The 18,261-nt window shown below is 42.4% G+C and overlaps 1 protein-coding gene across 1 annotated transcript in view; it reads right to left on the bottom strand.

Annotated features, from left to right (window-relative positions):
• The window catches only part of tnfsf10l (TNF superfamily member 10, like), a 50,991-nt gene that overhangs the window by 18,734 nt on the left and 13,996 nt on the right, over positions 1-18,261 (bottom strand). The window contains exon 2 of the mRNA XM_019265693.2: positions 6,569-6,718. Within this exon, the coding sequence (XP_019121238.1) occupies positions 6,569-6,718 (150 nt within the window). The remainder of the gene's footprint in view (positions 1-6,568; positions 6,719-18,261) is intronic.

The raw sequence follows: 18,261 nt of genomic DNA, 5'->3' as shown, positions 1-18,261 counted from the left end.
CAAACTTCTTTTTAACTTTCTGCAGCCTACTTCATATTCTGAATGTGATACAAGAAAGTCTTTGAAAACTGTTGTAACCGATTTAAATCTACCTAAAGTGAGTTTCAGGTGTACTATAATAAAATAAAACCAAAACCAATGGCTTCCAAGACGAGCTACAAATCAATTTAAATGCTTATTTGCTCTGCAGAATGTATAGGTGATTTGTATGTATGCAAGAATCATTAATGTACAGATCAGTATCATCGGCATATATAGAAATTTAGTCTAAATTACTAAATGTAGTCACACGGACAACAGCATGGAGTATGGACTGGTAGTTGGAAAGTTGCCAGTTCACCTTGAGCAAGACACTGAACCACTAACTAACTTGGTTGTCGTGGACAATGTGATGGACAAGACGTCGTTCCTTTTAATGCCAAAACAAATCTTAGGATTCAAACCTGTGACCTGTTGGTCTAAAGTGCAAAAAATGCAACTTATTACAAGTTTATCTGTTGAGTTTGATTCCAAAACTTTCAAAGTGTGTTCTTCCAAATTAAGAATCTTGATTAAAATAAACCCCTCACCACGATGGAGCTCTGAGCGTATCCCAGTTTTAAAGTTTCAGTGTCTTTTCTCACATTATCAAAAAGGTCTGACACTGATCGCTTTTCGTATTTGGCTTTTACATCATGTAAAATATAATGAGCTAATACATTTAAAAACCACCAGTGTGGTCCCTCATGTTATTAATTTAATCTGAACTTTCGTAATATCATCTGGGGGCGTTAAACAAACATTGCTATGACCTGACAAATGTTTTCTCTCTCCCTTGAAAGTTGTATAATTAAAACCTCATTGTGATATTCTTTTCTTTCTTGGTCACTAGGTTACTCATCTCCTCCTCTTTCCCTCCACTTCTCTCATCTCATTCTTTTTTATTTGTTCCAGTGCAGCTGGCTCTGTTAATAGCTCCTTTCCCTCCCTCCTCGTATGTACACTGTTCCTATTATTCCTCCGTTCTTACTCCAGTTTGGCATCGTACGTCCTGACCTCTGACCTGGACGTCTTTCACTTCCCTCTCACCGTCCTCATCACCTCACGCCAACACGCCGCTATCATCACGATCTTCTCCTCGCCATCCTCTCGCACACGTACTTGTCACATCATCACCATCATAACTCACTCGCTGATCCCGTTAAATACAGCCTGAGTGCACGTGTGGCCCACGGAAGAATCTGTACGCAGAGCCAACACATATTCTAACAATTTCCAGGAGATAAACCGCAGCCAGAACTGCCACTAACGCTCTTCTTTTTTTATCTTCTGTCCTCAAAGTTTTCCATTATTTTCTCTCCACCTCATTTTTTTTAAACATGCAGCACACTCGCTGCATTTTTTTGTACAACCGGCATGAGGCTGAGCGTGCATCCAAACCGCACAGTCTATCAGTGAACTTAATCCAAACATCTGTTTTGGACTGTTGTTTCTTTATGCCAGAGGTAAAAGACACAAAGACAGGAGTGTGTTTGATGCTGAGGAGTCGGATAGATTGATTGCATTAATGTGGGTAGTTGATCCTGATTTTTTGACATTTGACGTCCATCAGATATCTGATATCTTCATCGGTTTTCATTCCACATTTTTTTCCCGCGAGCACCTGTTAGCTGCAACAGCTGGAATGCCAAACAGAAACCGCGGAGCTGCGGCAACAGGCCTTTACAAGTCGCTTGACCTTTATTCGTCCTCAGGAATGCTGCTTCTGTTCTCCCAGTGACCCCTCTGCTAAACATTTACACCTGCCCAGTGTAACCACAGCGAGTCCAGAGTAACTTCTCGTCGTTGAGCATCACCGGTAGTTTGGGGGATTCGTTTATTCGCTTTCTTGCCAAGAGTTTGACGAGAAGATCAATCCTACTCTTATGTACGTCTGTTTAGTTTCAAACTGGAGCCAGGGGATGTTCAGCCCAGGGGTAAAAATCAGCTCCTTTAAAAAATAATTAACCAGAAATGTTTGAAAAACAGAGATGATCACTGAAGAATGAAAAATCCCCAAAGAATCTGTTTGGAAGTCAAAGCAAACATGGCAGGCTGCCCGGCTACCTGGATTAGACACGGTACTGCAACTTGGGAAGCGTGTTAAAACATTTTTATCCAGATGGTCAGAGAATCTTTTTTTAAATATGTTCTGTGTGTTTCAAACATTGCTGAACAATTATTTTTAGAGAAACCGATGCTTGTACGAGAAGCATAATCTGGGGCTAGGAGATACTTAGCTTCTGAAGGGACAGATATGTTTAAATGCCTGTGACCTGTTGGTCTACAACAGTCAAACAAAAACAACTAAGCCTGTGGTGGTGTAGCAACAGGAGCGTTCCCTTTGAGCGAGGTTATTCACTCCCCTACGATGGTCAGATGCCAACCAGAAAAGGCAAGGAGCAGGCCAAGGAATGCCTCTGAATGTTTTCTAGGTTACGCACAGTTAAACAAAATATAAAACTGGAGTAATTCAAACTGTATAATTGGTATGAAGTCTAAGTATTCGTCTTTGTCAAGTGTAAAAGGCTACAGATAGTTGCCGCAGTCTAAAATCTGGATCTCCAAGACTTTCACTGAAGCATTTTTTAAGAATAGTGATGGCGCCTGCTTGGTCTGCCAGCTCGATCTAACCACTATTCTGGCTTTTCCGACTCAACAACTCCTTTTTTTTTTTTTTTTTTTCTGGTGAGTGAAGCTGACATGTTGCTTTGCAAAAATCAGCTTGGACGAATCCCTAAAACTGGACACCTGTGACGCACTGTTAGCAGCCAAGGCGCTCCACTGGAGCAGATGCACAGTCAAAGCTGAAAAACACACCAAGTGCTGACATGGAAATGAATGGGATTTGGATTAATACGCGTCTGTAAATGTTTAGAGAAAGAATAATTGGATGTAAATTTGTCCATTTACACCGGTGGAAAAACTAGACATTCCTGTTCCCGTTCACTGAGGACCACAGGGCCATGGGCTCTCCAGATTGTATCATACAAGCAGAGCAGACAGAGAGAGAGGAGGAGGAGGGGGTGAAGAGGTGAGAGGTAAAGGAAAAAACAAGAAGCAGATTACGAGATAAAATAAGCTACAAGGAGAGATAAATTTAAAGCAACAAGGACAAGAGAGACTTAAACAAAGACAGACTGCGGTTTGTGCGCAGGCGGTAAGAAATGAGGGGGCTGAAAATGTACTGCTGTAAGCGTCCAGACGTTTAGACTAAGAGGGAAAAGTCCTCTTGGCTATGTCTTCAAGAGGATGACTTATATCAATGGAGTGAGACGGCTTATGAATGACTGTGTGTGTGGGGGTGTGTGAGAGGCTGACGGGGGGGATTCACAAACCACAGCTTCCTGGAGCCTCACTGGTGTTTTCATGCTGATTCGACATATACACGAGTCGATATAGTAAATGTGACTTGTTTGATTAGTTTGTATGTGTGAGCATTTCTTTAGCTGTGTGGAAAGGAAATCACACGTCGTGGTTCTCCGATGGAAATCGGTGGAATGCTCCCTCTGGGTTGGGGGCGAGTTGTTGCCCCAAGCAAAGAGTTCAAGTATCTTGGGGGTCTTGTTCACGAGATGATGGGAAAATGGAGCGTGGGATGGACTGTCGGATTTTCCACTCTGTCTATATTCCAACCCTCACCTATGGTCATGAGTTTTAGTAGTGGCGGAAAGAACAACATCACAAATACAAGCAAATACTCGGGTAGGGTAAGGAGCTTGGACATGCATCGGAAGATGCCCCCCTGAGTGCCTTTCGTTTGAGTTGTTTCAAGTAGTAGGAGACTCCAGGGCAAACTCAGAACCTGCTGGCCTGTGAATGCCTCAGGATCCCCAAGGAGGAATTGGGCTGGAATGCATTGCTGGGAAGAAGGATGTCTGCAACGTCCGGCCAAGAGCTATTGATGTTTGTGCATTGTGTTGAGATTTTCTTCGGCGTAAAAACACATTGTTAAATAGAAAAACATAGTATCATCGGTTTGATTACATCTCACTTATCAATGCAAAGCGATACCAGGTGTTTTTATGAAGCTGAAATCATTTCAGACAGATGAGTAAGCGCCCTGAGGCTGCTTAAGTGTTTGTCTAAAGATATTATATTCAACAAAAACCTGAGCTACAGCTGGCCCAAAACTTTGCCAATGACTCAAGGAGGGAGAAACATGAGGCAAACATAAAGACAGCAACAGGTGCTGCTTAGTTTTGTAGTAGTTCAAAATGCTGTGCATCAAAATTCACAGTGATAACTCACAAAACACATTACAGTCAAGTGTTACACAATACTGTAACACTTGACTTGAGCTTGTCGCAATACATCCAGCCATCTGCAGGTGGACGCCCACGCTTATTTACACTGTATTTGGTCTGGAACGTGTTCAGCAAGCGTCAGTTTTATAGATAAAGCTTTTAAAAGCCAAGTAGGTTGAATCCAACAGCGTGCAAACACGTGTAAACGCAATCAGAAGTCTATTTTGCAAAACACCTCGGGGCGTAAAACTCTCTACAAGTACAAACCCATGTATACACAAGTTCAAGCACATGAATATAAACTTGTGGCAATGCATGCTCAGAAGAGTTTGTGCTCTGTTTGACAGTGTGTTCACACCTCCAGCATTTACAGTACAGTAGTTCTTATCGACTGGTTTGGAACGTCAACAGCCTGAATCAGAAATTCATGTTTATACTTGCACTTGGCGAAAGTCAGGTTCGGCAACCGTAACTACCTCCACCACCTACGCTAAAAATATAGAAAATAACCCCCAGAAACAAACTACTGGCATAAATAATGTTGGGTGTTGTCATGTGAGTCACCGCTACTTGGACAGTTAAGTCCAAAAAACAAGTTGAGAAGCCAGCTGAGGTGCAGCAACTGTGTTGACAGTGTCAGGTACAAAACTGAAACAAATGAGCTGTCTCACTTGTAGCTCAAATTCTAATAACAGGTCTCTTTCACTCAATCCATCGTACAGTTTCCAGGACAGGCATGCGTTTATATGATTAATAACCAGTGTTTTATTAAGTGTTTCAAGGGTACACTTTAAGTTCACAGCATGAAATGAGATGATTGAGACCATAAAGTTAATATTCAAAGAGTGGGAAACATTCCTGCTTTTTTAATATAATGTAATATTATATTGTTGGGGGCAATTTGACAGGACAAGAAAAGCAGGATCTGGAAGGCCCAACTCAAACCTAAAGTCGCTGCAGCAAGAAATTATTTAGTCATTTAGCTGACGCGACTTACAATGACTGTACAATCAGGAATAAGTACGAGTAAAATCAAGTCACAGCTCAAGTAGGGGATAGATTTCTCATGTCCAGTTGTTGGTATTGTTGGAGAGGAGGTCCTCTCTGAAGAGCTGGAGGTTTTTGAAGGTAGAGAGGGTAGGAACTGGTAGGACGTTCCACCAATGGGGAACAACAGACGAGAAAAGTTTGGATCGCCCTGAGCGAACAGGTGGCAGAGCCAGGCGTCGTTCATTGGAGGAACGCAACAGTCGTGAGGTAGCAAAGTAGGGTTAGGGTTAGGGTCTCCTGTAGAGAGAACTTTGTAGTCAGCATTAGAGATCTGACTTTAACGTGGGCTGCAGCAGGTAGTCAGTGGAGTGGAGCAACCCTGGGTTGATTGACGCCCAAACGCCGCAGTGTTCTGGATCATCTTAAAAGCATTGTACATGGGGTGCGTGCTCTACCAGTTCAGCTACCACTGTTGGCCCGCACCATTAGCATTATTATTAAAAACAGTGTTGCTGTTTCTAATAATAAAAAAATTTGAGTTTAGTCCAAAAACCTCAGAACAACCACGTACTCGCTGTTTCATACCACGTGTGAGGTGTCAAACTTTCTTCAAGAGCTGAAAACAAGAAGAAAAAAAAAACGTCTTCCCGATAGCCCTTCTCAGTTTAATTCAACACACATGCCCTGCACTGTATTTCTATTTGTTTGATGGGTGTTGCTCCCCCAGCTGAATCTTTCTCCACTGCACGATGACAAATACGGCCAATTAGTCGCACCCAGAGGTTCCAGTGCTGCAGATGTTTCTCGGCTCACTGTAACTGAGCAGATTCCTTCACGCCGAAACCTCCATCTGGTCTTTAACCCCCGGGTCAGAAGAACCCGGCCGCACACACACGTCATTTGGGGTTAATATATATATATATATATACAGTTTGGTTCAGTCATTTATTTGTGGAGATATAAAGTAATTATGAATGTAGGAGTGGCAACATTTAATTGACCTTTTTTTTTCTTTTTAAACAGTTATATTTTTTCATCTCCATTTTTTTCCGTCAACTAAATTTATTTAATCCAGACTCCAGTTTTTAAAAAAAAAGCTGCTTTACAAAATAACATTTCCTTCATGTGAGCGTGTCTGACAGTTTCTTCCACACTGGTGAACTTGTAGACGGGAAAATCCCAATTTTCCCCAGATACCAAAAGCCATTTATTCTACAATGTTTTATGGCATTTCATCATGAATTAATAGTGGTCGACTTGAAAGTATAAAATTAATTTCCATGTGCTGTACTTCTTCTTCTGTTTTTTCATACCTTGGAGATGTACGCTTTGATGCCTTCAGCCAGTTTGATGCAAGGCTCTCCGAAGAGCTGGGCCAACTGGTCTGGGATGTCCTGGTCTTTATCCAGAGCATTCAGTAAACTGAGACACTTCAGCTCCTCTGTGACGCCCTGGCTACGCACCTGCAGAACAAACACATTGAAACAAAGAATTAGGCGGGGAGATAAAAGAATCTCTGCGAGATGTTGCTGGTTGCAAGCGACAATGAAGCCAATGCGAAAGTGCAAAAAGTTCCTTCAAACGTTCACTTGAGGCTGGCTCCAGAAGTGAGTCAGTCTCCATAAGTCCCCATGTTCAAAACTTCACAGCAGAAATAAACATGTTTACAGCCTGGTACAAAAAACAGTTTTGGTCTCTGTAGCTAATTTCCCCGCCTCAGCTCAGCTTGTTGGCTCCAAACTCTTCATTGCAGTTTAAATCTTGCCCAGACATAAAATAAAATGTTCAGTGAACTCTTCATAAGTGACCATGCAGCCTAATGTATGTGGAAACAGCGTTTCCAGAGATTTCGAGAGCGCCAAAATTCAACATTATAACTGATTTTACATTGTCACGGTCGCCCTTGAATGAAAGACTGTCTTGCTTGCAGCTAATATTTATTCACGGTCACACAATTAGAGCAAGCCGACACACACTGCCATCTACTGTGGGTGAGGTTAGACAAGGACAAAGGCAAAAAGGTGGCTCTCGTCATTATAAATCAAAATCATACAATTCTATTATAGATATCACACTACAGCATAGAACTGAAAAGCACAAAACACTGAAGGGAATATGTATGTATCAATGTATCAGTTACATCCTATAAGGACTGCTCCTAAAAGTTCATCTAAACATCATTACTTTAGATTTTTTTATTGCCCTCTTGGGACATTTACGCACGTTTATTTCTGCTGCTAAGTCAAACGAGCCGCTCTCCAGTGAGCCATCACTCCCTCCACACTTCTCTTATAAAGAACGCTGCACTGTCAGTGTGTGGAGTGCATGTTTCTGCTCTTTTTTTATTGTTCTCTCGCAGCTTTTTTATCCACCCTGCTCATATCTCGCTGTTTATTGTGAGTGTCCTTGGCTGACGGAGTTTATTTGTCTTATCTTAGATTTGTAGAAAGAAATCGAAAGAGAGGAAACATGTCGGGGGGGATGTTACATGAGCCATTCTGAAACTGGGAACGAAACAACCTGAGAACGAATCCCTTTTTTGGCAAATGCTCCGCTGGGATTAGGCAGCTGAAACACAACGCCTTATGTAACAACACCGATTGCATGCATGGTCTCGCTATAGAGCGCACACACACACACACACACATATCTATATCAGGACATCTAATAAGAGACAATTAAATCAACATTTCCTCTGGGGGTGAAGAGGAAATCGTTTCTTTCCCATTTGGCTACACCTCCTGTTTGGCAGCGACTTCCATCTGAATAGAGCAATGTTTTCATGTAATTTCGGGCAGCACGGGTCGAATAAGACATCTTTGGGAAATGTCAAAGGAGGCGTATGTAGCTTGCAGGCTGGGGAGTCGTGCACATGTAAATGTGTGTGTGTGCCCTTCAGGGAGGTTGTAAGCGTCACGGTCTGAAAGCCTCGCTAATGACTCTATAACAAGCGCTGATGAAGAGAGAGAGATTACAGAGCCGCACTCCGTCACCCCGGCTCTTTATTTTTATTAATGTCTTTCCGCTCGACCTCCTCCTCTAATGAAACCCGATGTTTTGTCTTTCTATCTGAGCTTTTATTCCACTTTTACAGCGACGCAGGAGTGGATTCCCCTCATCCTAAAGAAGACAGGCACGTGGGTAAACCAGTTCAAACCAAGCGGTAAAGACGGGGGATCTCACAGGAAAAGCAAAGTCTTTCTTAACAGTCCTTGAAAAAGGATGACTCATGTGTTTTTTAATGGCTTTGCGTGTCTATTTTCAGGGACGAATCATTACGTGTCTAATTAGATGCACATGTCATTGGAGCAGGCGGTGCACATTCCTGTCATCAAAGGTCAAGACTCGAAGTTAACATGCAGCCAAAAAACACGCCAGTAAAACTAAACACAACACAGAAGTATGTGATGCATTCTCACACAGACGGAGAGAAAGATAAGAAGAAAGGTCCAGTTTTCTTTTGGATTCTTCTGGCTCTGTAGTTTTGATTGGCTCCTTCCACAACAGGCAGCAGTTTTATAGAACCTGGTGGAGTTGCAGCTGAGTTTGGGAAATGTTTGGGCGCAATATTGCGCTATTATTTATGACACATTAGTCATGGAGTTTTTTACGTTCCTGGCCAAGTTGAGGCAGATTGTAACTACTTTATTTACTTTGGGAGTTTAATCTACAATAATGCTTCATATTTGAGAAGCTAATCATGACTCTGATGCACATTTTCATGCACAATGCACAAAGTTTCCCTCTGAAATGCAGCAGCTTATCTTTAAAACTCACATTTCCAGACGCTCTTCATTGTCTTTCAGTGCTACGACGAGAGAGAAGGAAGCACGGTAGGTCGTCTGCATACAATCAGGACGCGTCTCAACAAAAACTGCTGACAGTGGAGTCTGGACAGAGACAAAAGGGCTGTGTGATGACAGCCATCACTGGCAAAAAGTGTTGGGGAGGTTCACACATGGATCAGTGGATCTGAGCTCGCTCATCAACAACAAATGGAGTGAAAGTCGGCCTCGTTTCTTCCTTGCACCTCCTGCCAAAACACACTCCCCGCTTTGGTGGTTCTGGTTGAAGGATTAATTGTTATTGAGGAGTGTCTTTTGTATATGAGAATAAAAGGTTAGTCCCAGCAGGGCATGCACATGTGTGTGTGTGTGTGAATTTGTGCATGGATGTCCATTAGGTTTTGACAAGGCCATTAGGGAGTGTCTCATCCATGTTAGTGAGGAGATAAAGCCTGTGCACACCACTGCACAAAGATTAGAAGAAAACTTTCTGCTCCATTAGTATATGGAGGCAAGGCCAGAGGCTAAACTAAGCTATGCAGAGAAACATTATCATCGCTGTGATGTGCTTTCTTTTCTCCCTGCACAAAGACTCCCTCAGTATGGCGTAAGTGAGAGAACATTTCCACAAGTTCGGGGTCCATTTTCTTTGGATATGTTGCTTGTATTTTCCAGTGACAATAAATGAAATAACAAGACTGCTGATTTTAAACAAATTCAACGTTTTACCGCGTCCGATGTCTTTGCCTCGCAAGCTAAAGCCACATTTCCACCACATATGACTCAACTCTACTTGTTTTCTTATTGGTTTTCCATTGCGGATTGTTTCCTAAACTGTGATGTGAAAACTGTATCAAACATCCCTGATTGGTCCTGCCAAAAAGAAATCCTGCTTAAAAACCCAACAGCATCTCCTCATATGCTCTTGTTAGAAGAGAAGCGGCTGCTTTTGTATACATAGTTTGCGATGATCAACAGAGGGAGCGCCAAGTCGCCAATCAAAACCCAACGTGTCGTTTCTTGGTTGTTTCCCAACTGGGTCGTCCATTGACGATCAGAGGTGTCGGTTGGTACCAAATTTTGACGCCAATCCATTCAACATTTGTTGAGGAATTTCAGATCAGCAAAATCACTGGGATTCATCCTCTAGTATTCATGGACATGCGCACCAAATTTAACGCCAATCCGTCCAATAATTGTAGGTCGCCATCCAATCCAGCCTCAGTTTGATTTTAATCAAATCGAACACGTTTTTTGTCAACACTGACGTACGGTCATTTTAAAAACGTGCTCAGTTGTTGTTTCTGTGTTCAGTAATAATGTAATGGCTCCCCTCCACATCGAACAGTCTGCTGTCTGGCTGTAACTTGAAGTCAGCACCACGGCGGAGCCAAGCCTTCAAAGGTTGGTCTCTCTGCAGGATCTTTTCCTTAATTTTTCATCTATTTTTTTTTTTTTCTGATCCTTCTAAAAACCCCTTGCGAGCCAAATTCTGCAGCTCCGTCGGCTTAAAAGTGAGCTCTTCATTCCTCTCACATGACTCTGTTACATTGCCCTGTTATTTATTTGCATCACAGCAATAACTTTTGCTTCTTTTTGGAGGCCCAAAGAGGCTCAAATTAGATCTTCATTGTGTTTTTGCTTCTTTTTTTGGGGGGAAAACCATTGGAAAGCTGACAGCTCACATTTTCCATGTGAGAGATTCTGTAGGCCAGCAGAGACATGCAGGCCTCCAGAGATGTGGGGGGACTCGGCCTCTACATCATTACCATGCCGTAGGAGCATGCAACTGGAACTGCTCCACAGGTTTTGGACATGAGTTTAAAAGGATACCCCCCCTCGCTCTTCCCCTTGATAGCAGTTTCTCTTTGCCAAGACTCCACTTCATATCCGCGCGTTGCAAAACTGACCCCATTAGCCATGATTTTAGAAAACCAGCTCCACCCTGATGATTCAACATTAACAAATCAATACGCTGACAGCAGGTCAGCTCCAGCTGTTCAATAGAAAGCGACTTCTGTCAAAGGTTTGATTCATTACTTTTCATTTCCAAACAAAGGTCTTGAGAGGAATCGTGATCTTACCACCATAATCTGCACTATTTTTCTTTCGATACAACATTCCTGGCAAAAGGCATTTTTCCTTTTTGGCAAGCAACTCTTAAAATTGTCGTCCCTGTAACTTTCCCCCCCCGAGTGGCGTATATATATTCTCACTGAGTTGAAATCTATGTCTTGTCTTTCCCCCTGGGCTCTTAGGCAATGAGTCCGTCGGGCCCTTTCAGAAGCCAAACTCAGGCTAACACATGCTAAAAACATTCAGCAACACACAAGATCTGATGTAACTCTCTGTTGCGTTGTTAAACTAGATTCAATGCGTATGTATGATTCTGGCTCAGATGTGAGATGAATGGGTGAAAGAGAGCGTCCGTGAAAATGACCTTCAGTGACAGATGTTTGGTCACAACCCCCTTCATATCTTCTATATGGATTTGTTGTTGTTCGCCCCGGCGCATATGTGTGTGTGGTGTCTTTCCCGTGTGTAAATTCAGGTCTGCGGTGGCTGGTAAGGGGTTGGATCCCCACTAAGAGGGTGTGGTCCTGATGGCGCCAATCCGGAAGCTGAGGGGGATTGGGATTGGCTGCGACATCCTCCGCATCCTCTCCTGGCCGGCCAATCCGCTGGGCCCAATTGCCCCAGCCTGGGCATTTAAGCAGCAGTCGCCAGAGCATCGTGGCGGCTTGATTTTTGTATTATGGCTATGAGCTCGCCTCGTTTTGTCTTACAAAAATCGAGTTTGGAAACGGTGAGGATTTCGTCTGGGACTGGGCAGGGATTAGTTTAGATCTTTAGTGACTGATTGCACCTGAGAAGATTTCTGTTAGACCCTTTAGTTCAGGAGTGCTGTTTTTTATGTGTTTTTGGTTATTAAATAGTGAGGTTTTTCTTTCTCGTTTAGGTTTTCTAGTTAGATATCATAGGCTCTGTTAGAGTTCTCTTTTTGTTATACTTGTTTGTTCGTTTAACAGCACTCGCTCGCCCTTAGTTCCCTTTTGCCTCACCTCCTTTTGTTTTAAAACAATCTGAACTTTCATTTAATAAAAAACTTTTGTTTATTAACCTTAAAATCTGGTTTTACTGCTTTTCATACCCTGAGATATGGCCGTAACAGGATTTTTACTACTTCTTGTATTGTGACAGTATTTAACACTTTTTAAAAAACAAAAAGATATTTCCTCTCTATATCAAAAAAAGAAGTAGAGTTCGGGTTTTAGCTCTGACTCAGCATTTACATCTTGCAAATCTGCATCTTTTCTTGCCACATCGTTTTGTGATGAAACCGCAGAAGCTTTCTTAAACTGTCAGAGTGTTATTTTAGGGCTTTGAACCTAAACTCTACCGGAGCTAAACTGGGATGGTCCCGGATGGTCTATACACACACACACACACATGCACAAGTCTGAGTGATTAATGTGCCTTTTCTCTTTTTTTCTTTTTTTAATCCCTTCTTAGCTAAAAGACATGTGGTCTCTCATGGCTCTCCATACTGAACTGGATGACTGGGCTCGAGAGTGAGAGAGAGAGGAAGGGTCCGGGGCTGACAGAGCTCCTGTGATCCCGATGTCGGCTCTCTCAGGAAGCACCGAACAATGCTTCACTGTTCCCTCCCTGTGCGACTGTATGTGTGTGTGTGTGCGTGCGTGTACATATGTATTACGTGTGTGTGTGTGTGGCCTGTCGCTCAGTGTGTAGGTACAATAGAGTGATAGTGTGTGTGTGTGTGTGTGTGTGTGTGTGTGTTTGGCTGGACCTCGCTGGACACCAAACCCTGAAAAGAATATCTCAGAGGGCCACTTGGAAACCCGGCTACAATTTAGTGTGTGTGTGTGTGTGTGTGTGTGTGTGTGTGTGTGTGCTGGTCTGGGAGTTCCTTGGCAGTCCAAAACTCTCATTTGAAGAGATTAGGAAGAGGAGAAGGTGGCCACGTAACTCAAATCCAGCAGGCCAGAGGTCTGGATCATGTGTGTGTGTATGTGTGTGTTGAGGGGGGATGAACGGCGAACAGAGTTGGCTGTATTTCAGTATACTTTCTCCACATTGTGATGAAACAGACAAGACAGAGTGAGAGTGAGCGGGGGGGTGAAATAACAGCTGAGACCTCGCTTGCAATGGCACTCCACATAAATAACTTCACCCAAACACAGAGGCACGGACATACACAAGTCCTGAAGTGAAATAAAACATGCTGAGCTTGAACACGGTGGAGCCAGCTTCATCATGTTGAGTTACACCCTGCTGTGTAACGTGGCTTACTGTAAGCGGGAGCTGGCAGAGATATACACAAGGCTGTGTATGTGTTGGGTTAATGTGTGATGTGTGAAGTTTGACCCAAAGCTCGAAACTCCAAATGTCTTAAGATACCGTGGCAAACAGAACAAATAGACAAATAGTTGAGTTATTAACTTTATTACTACTATTGCATCCGTGCAACTTTGCATCGAAAATCTGATTCTACGGAACTTTATCCGCTATCAAATGACAGTATCGTATTGTTTTAAACACTAAAAAGTACCGAAGTATCAATACTTTTGACAATCGTAGACGTGTCTTCAGGCAGAAAGAAGGAATAACAGGAACACAGGCAAAGAGTAAGAAAAGAAGGGTCATCCCGAGGACTGGGTACGCGATATCTTTAAGGAAATGTCGTGACAAGTCATAACGAAACTTCTGGAAATGATACATTCATTTGATCCATATTATACCCAGATCAAGAAAAAAATACTATCTGTGTGTTTTCTTTTCACAGTTCTCAATTCTTTAGCAGCTACATAAAGTCCTGTGAAGTCTGATTTGACGGAAATGATGTAGGTGGTTAACCGTGACGAAATGCCACCATATCTTTTAAAAGTATGGTTGTACTACACACGTCATCTGATGGTATGTAATGGTGTCGTTTTTTAAATAATACCCAGCTTTAATCAAAGGAGCTAAAACAAGTTTAGATGTCTTGACAAAAAATGTACTCGCAATTCTGAGTTCTTATGCCGGGACCATACCGGACACGGCACAATCGTGACGTTGTTTTCGCCCTTTCTCTACCACCAGGAGCGTTTCATAAGCATTTTGCACACCGGACTTTGTTAACTTGCTCATGTTTGGTCATTCTTTTTCTCGGTTCATGTGCTTGTACAATGAGTAAATATGCTACGTACAGGGCGCAGCCTCGCCCCGGTGGAATCCGGCAGCTAACGAGTAAATAACAGTCCGGTATGCGTGCACCATTTTAACACTATGGCCCCTTTTCACACCTTTTAAAATACAAACCAAGGTTTGAGTTAAGAAACTTTACGCCGAGCTGATTTAGTGAACGTCTTATAAAGTCATAAACACTGGTACATTGTATTTATTATGAGGTGGGTGTGCTGGTGATTTACAACCTTACGCAACAACTAGTCGACTGTTAAAGATGAGACTTTGGCAGGTCTGTGTGCACTCAGACATTTGCACTCTGACTCTCTATTGTGAAAACTGGCCCAAAGCAATCATTAAAAATGAACAGCGCGTCACCTAAACCAGGAGTCTTGTGTGTTTGCATGAACGTACAAGCTTCTGGTAATTAGGTGCGGTACGTGTGCGCGAGGGTGAGAATGTGTCGATTTAAGATTTTATTTGCCGACCCATGTGCGCGTTTATATACTTGATTTGAAGTGAGCATGCATGGGTTTATATCCGTGATTTGTTATGGTGGTTAACGTAAATGTGTGCAGGTCGGTGTGCAGCCTATGTGAGTCTTTCCCAGTTTATCACCCCCTCGGGGCTTCGGCGTATCTGGCAGACGGCCAACATGGTTCAAAAACTGATTTATTTTTTGAAGCTGATTCATCCACGCCATTTGTTTAATGACCAACAGCTTTCTCGGCAATCATTCACGGTAAAGAGCAATCAGTCTGGGCACAATACAAGGAGTTTTTTTTTATTTTTTTATTATTTCTGACCAGCAAAAGAACAAAGGCTACTTCGATCATGAACAGTGGATGAGTTTCTACTTCACTTCACGGTGCGGGCCAAGTTTTTGTCTCTCCCTTACAAAAAAAGGGGCTGCCAGACCTCATACAGAACAGCTTTCAGGGGAGTATTTTGAAAATCCGAGCCAAAGGCACGATCATTAGAGGGTTGGGGAACAGAAAACCGCTGTTTTTAACACTGGTTCATGCAACCACATTCGTACTGGCCTTGCCTCATACGCCAGCTTCAGTTTGCTTCAGTTTGCAACAAAACAATAGACTAAGATCTTTTAAGTGAAGACATTAAATGAAAAAAATGTCTATCAAACAAACTAATGGCAGTGTATGTATGTTGTGGGTTCAACTCACTATTGATCGCTTGTGACATTTAAAATCTAAAAATAGGCCGATCCAGCTGGTTTCTTCAAAGTTTCTGCTAAAAGCTTTTCCTTGCCACCGTCACCAAGTGCGTCCTCATGGTGGGAACTGTTGAGTCTCTTTAAATAATTTTGTGAAGGTTATAGAAAGTCGAAACATTCACACTTGAATAAAAGTGCACATGAAACATGAGCAATTCCCGGCCCAGGCTTAAAGTTAAACTGATCCTCAACTTCCGAACTCTACCTCTTTCTTCTCAATGGCTCACTTGTCTTTCCTTGAAAGTGCCAGTCATCAGGGAATGTATGTTTGGTCTTTGTAAATTTCCCCAGATAACGGCAGCAGGTGCCTTTTTTTAAAATATAGAGATGAGTCAGCTTTGTCAAGGTCAAAAAACAGCGTCCTCTGATGAGTTGAATAAAAGTGAATTATTGATCATTCACACAACATTTTAGACATTTCGTTGACCCTCGCTCCCAGAGTGCAATAAAGAAATCATCATGATTTATGCATGATAAGTTCAATTTTAAAAGATGTGTGTCAGATTTCTTTCATCATTACTGCTTAAAGTTAAATCACTCAGTATCTGACTGATTTCTACTTGATTGCAGTTTCCTTTCTGATGAGGTCGTAACTCCATCATCACTTGTAGAATAAAAGAACGACTTTATTGTGAGACCAAACGCGTTTTGGCTTGTGGCCTTGATCCTGATAAAAGCCGTAAGCCAAAGTGCATTGGTCTGACAATAAACTTGTTTTTCCCCTCCTCTGTGCTGCTTTGGAAGTAGGTGAAGTTCTGCCGGAAATCCCTACTCCGCTATTAAAATTTCACTGATCCAGGACTGCTTTTCTCTCACAGTGACCTCACTCTAACTCCTGCCTCGCTTTGATTTGGGCTCTGTTCACATTAATGAGCGTGTATTTAACCGATGGCCGCTCTGATTGCAGCTTTAAAAGGTAATCTCAAAACGAGGAGGGAACCGTGATTTTAATCACATTCACGTCACACGAGAAAAACCGAAGTGTGGCGCAGAGACCACAACTCGAGTACATGCATGGTACAAGGAAGAAAGATTGATTCAAACAATCAAGGTTTCCATTTAAGCAACAGCTGCAGCTGCGGCATGAAAAATAAAACCCTCGTTGGGTGAGTTGTTTTAACTTGTAGATGTTGGGAAAGAGGTGCAGAAAAGACTGATACTACCTGACAATCAAATCCAAACTAAGAAAATACGCTTGTAAGGATGCTGGACAATCTTTTCCATGGCAGGAAAAACCTAGAAACACGATTTAAGTCTGAAGAGTTTGACGTACAATGTTTGCCAATGAAGTCTTCAAAACGAGGTTCTGCACATATGAAAGTATTTGATAATGAGCTACAAGTAGCAGTGCTTCTCCAACACATCAGAACATATGGTCTGCACATGCTTTATTTCTCACCCAATCTATGTTAAAATCAATCCAGAAGAAGCTTCTGTTTAGAGGCGTTGATGACAATACTGGCAGGTGTGTTTGCGTGTTTATGGGTTATTGTTTTACCTGCGGGCTACCATGCAAATCTACCATGCACGCACCTTCTTGCTCGCGTATGCACGATCGCACAAGCTCGCATTCCCATTTGCAAGCGCAGAGTGTTCGTGATAGTGTACACAACCCCACAGCAAGACGGCAGAAAACCACTCCCAGCCTTTGCGTGTGACCTCTCTTTGTCAATTTTGCTGTTTTGGACTCCATCCAGTTTAAATAAAGTTTAAAGACATACAAAAGCAGGGTGGACCTGCCTGCTGATATTCTGCTTGTTTCTTTCTTTCTCTTTAACTTCGTTGTTCCTTTAAACAATTGAGAATGTGAGTGTTTAGGTAAAAAAAAAAAAAGAGCAGTTAAGATTAGTTGTGATAAAGACGGACTCTCAGGGTTTACTGTAACTCTGTTTATGGGAGTCTGTGTTATCTAAAGTTAGTGGCATTGAGGAATTTAGAGTCACCGTAAGCTCTTCCTCTCGTCGAAGGGTTAAGTTTCTGCTTCTTGTCAGAACGGGGAAAGAAAAAGAAGACGAGGGAGAATGAGAGAAGAGCAAGAGGAGGTCAGGACTTTCCAGTTCGTCTCAGTCACCTGTGCACACATACCGACGGAAACGCCCGGGGGCGGCTGAGTTACTTGATGAAAGAGATTCAAAAGAAAGAGAAATGAATCATTTCCAAGTTTATCACCAGCAAGTTCACATCAAATGGAGACCAACATTTTAATGCCAGCTGGTAGACAGCTTATAAGATGTAACCTAAACACACGACGGAAACTTATCAGAAATAACAACGTCCAAGCTAATATCAAGAACAAACAACGGCGTTCTTGGACGGTGTTCTTTGCCGAGCCCATGTTAAATATTAACCAATGACTGATGACATTCTTGTCAACCCTCCAAACAATTTGACTGGCACATGAGGGATTGTGGGATACCGAGGAGCACAAAACAAACATCTGTTGTGTCGGCCAAATTCAGACAACAGAAAGCTGCATTTGTTGATGTAATCTGTCTAGACGTGGGTATCTATGCCAACCCCAAATTGGGATGCAATTGAAAATGAGCCTACTGGTTGCTACGTGACAACCAATCTAAATTAGACAGCTGGATACAATCTGTAGTCCTGGTCTATACTTTTAACCCCGAAGAAGCCTCAGTTCTGCCATAGTTCTGACAGGTTAAACAGCTGGTTTTAGCTTTGCATGTCTGCTACAGCTTGCATTCAAGATGATGATGTCTCCATAACTGCGATATGGATTGCATTCGGGAAAATGATAAATGCTCGACCAAAGAACGCACAATGAAGTTGATAAATG

Source organism: Larimichthys crocea, chromosome XIV, assembly GCF_000972845.2.
Source record: "Larimichthys crocea isolate SSNF chromosome XIV, L_crocea_2.0, whole genome shotgun sequence".
Classification (NCBI taxonomy): domain Eukaryota; kingdom Metazoa; phylum Chordata; class Actinopteri; family Sciaenidae; genus Larimichthys; species Larimichthys crocea.
The sequence above is the reverse complement of the archived record's forward strand: the minus strand, read 5'-3'. Positions and strand labels throughout refer to the sequence as shown.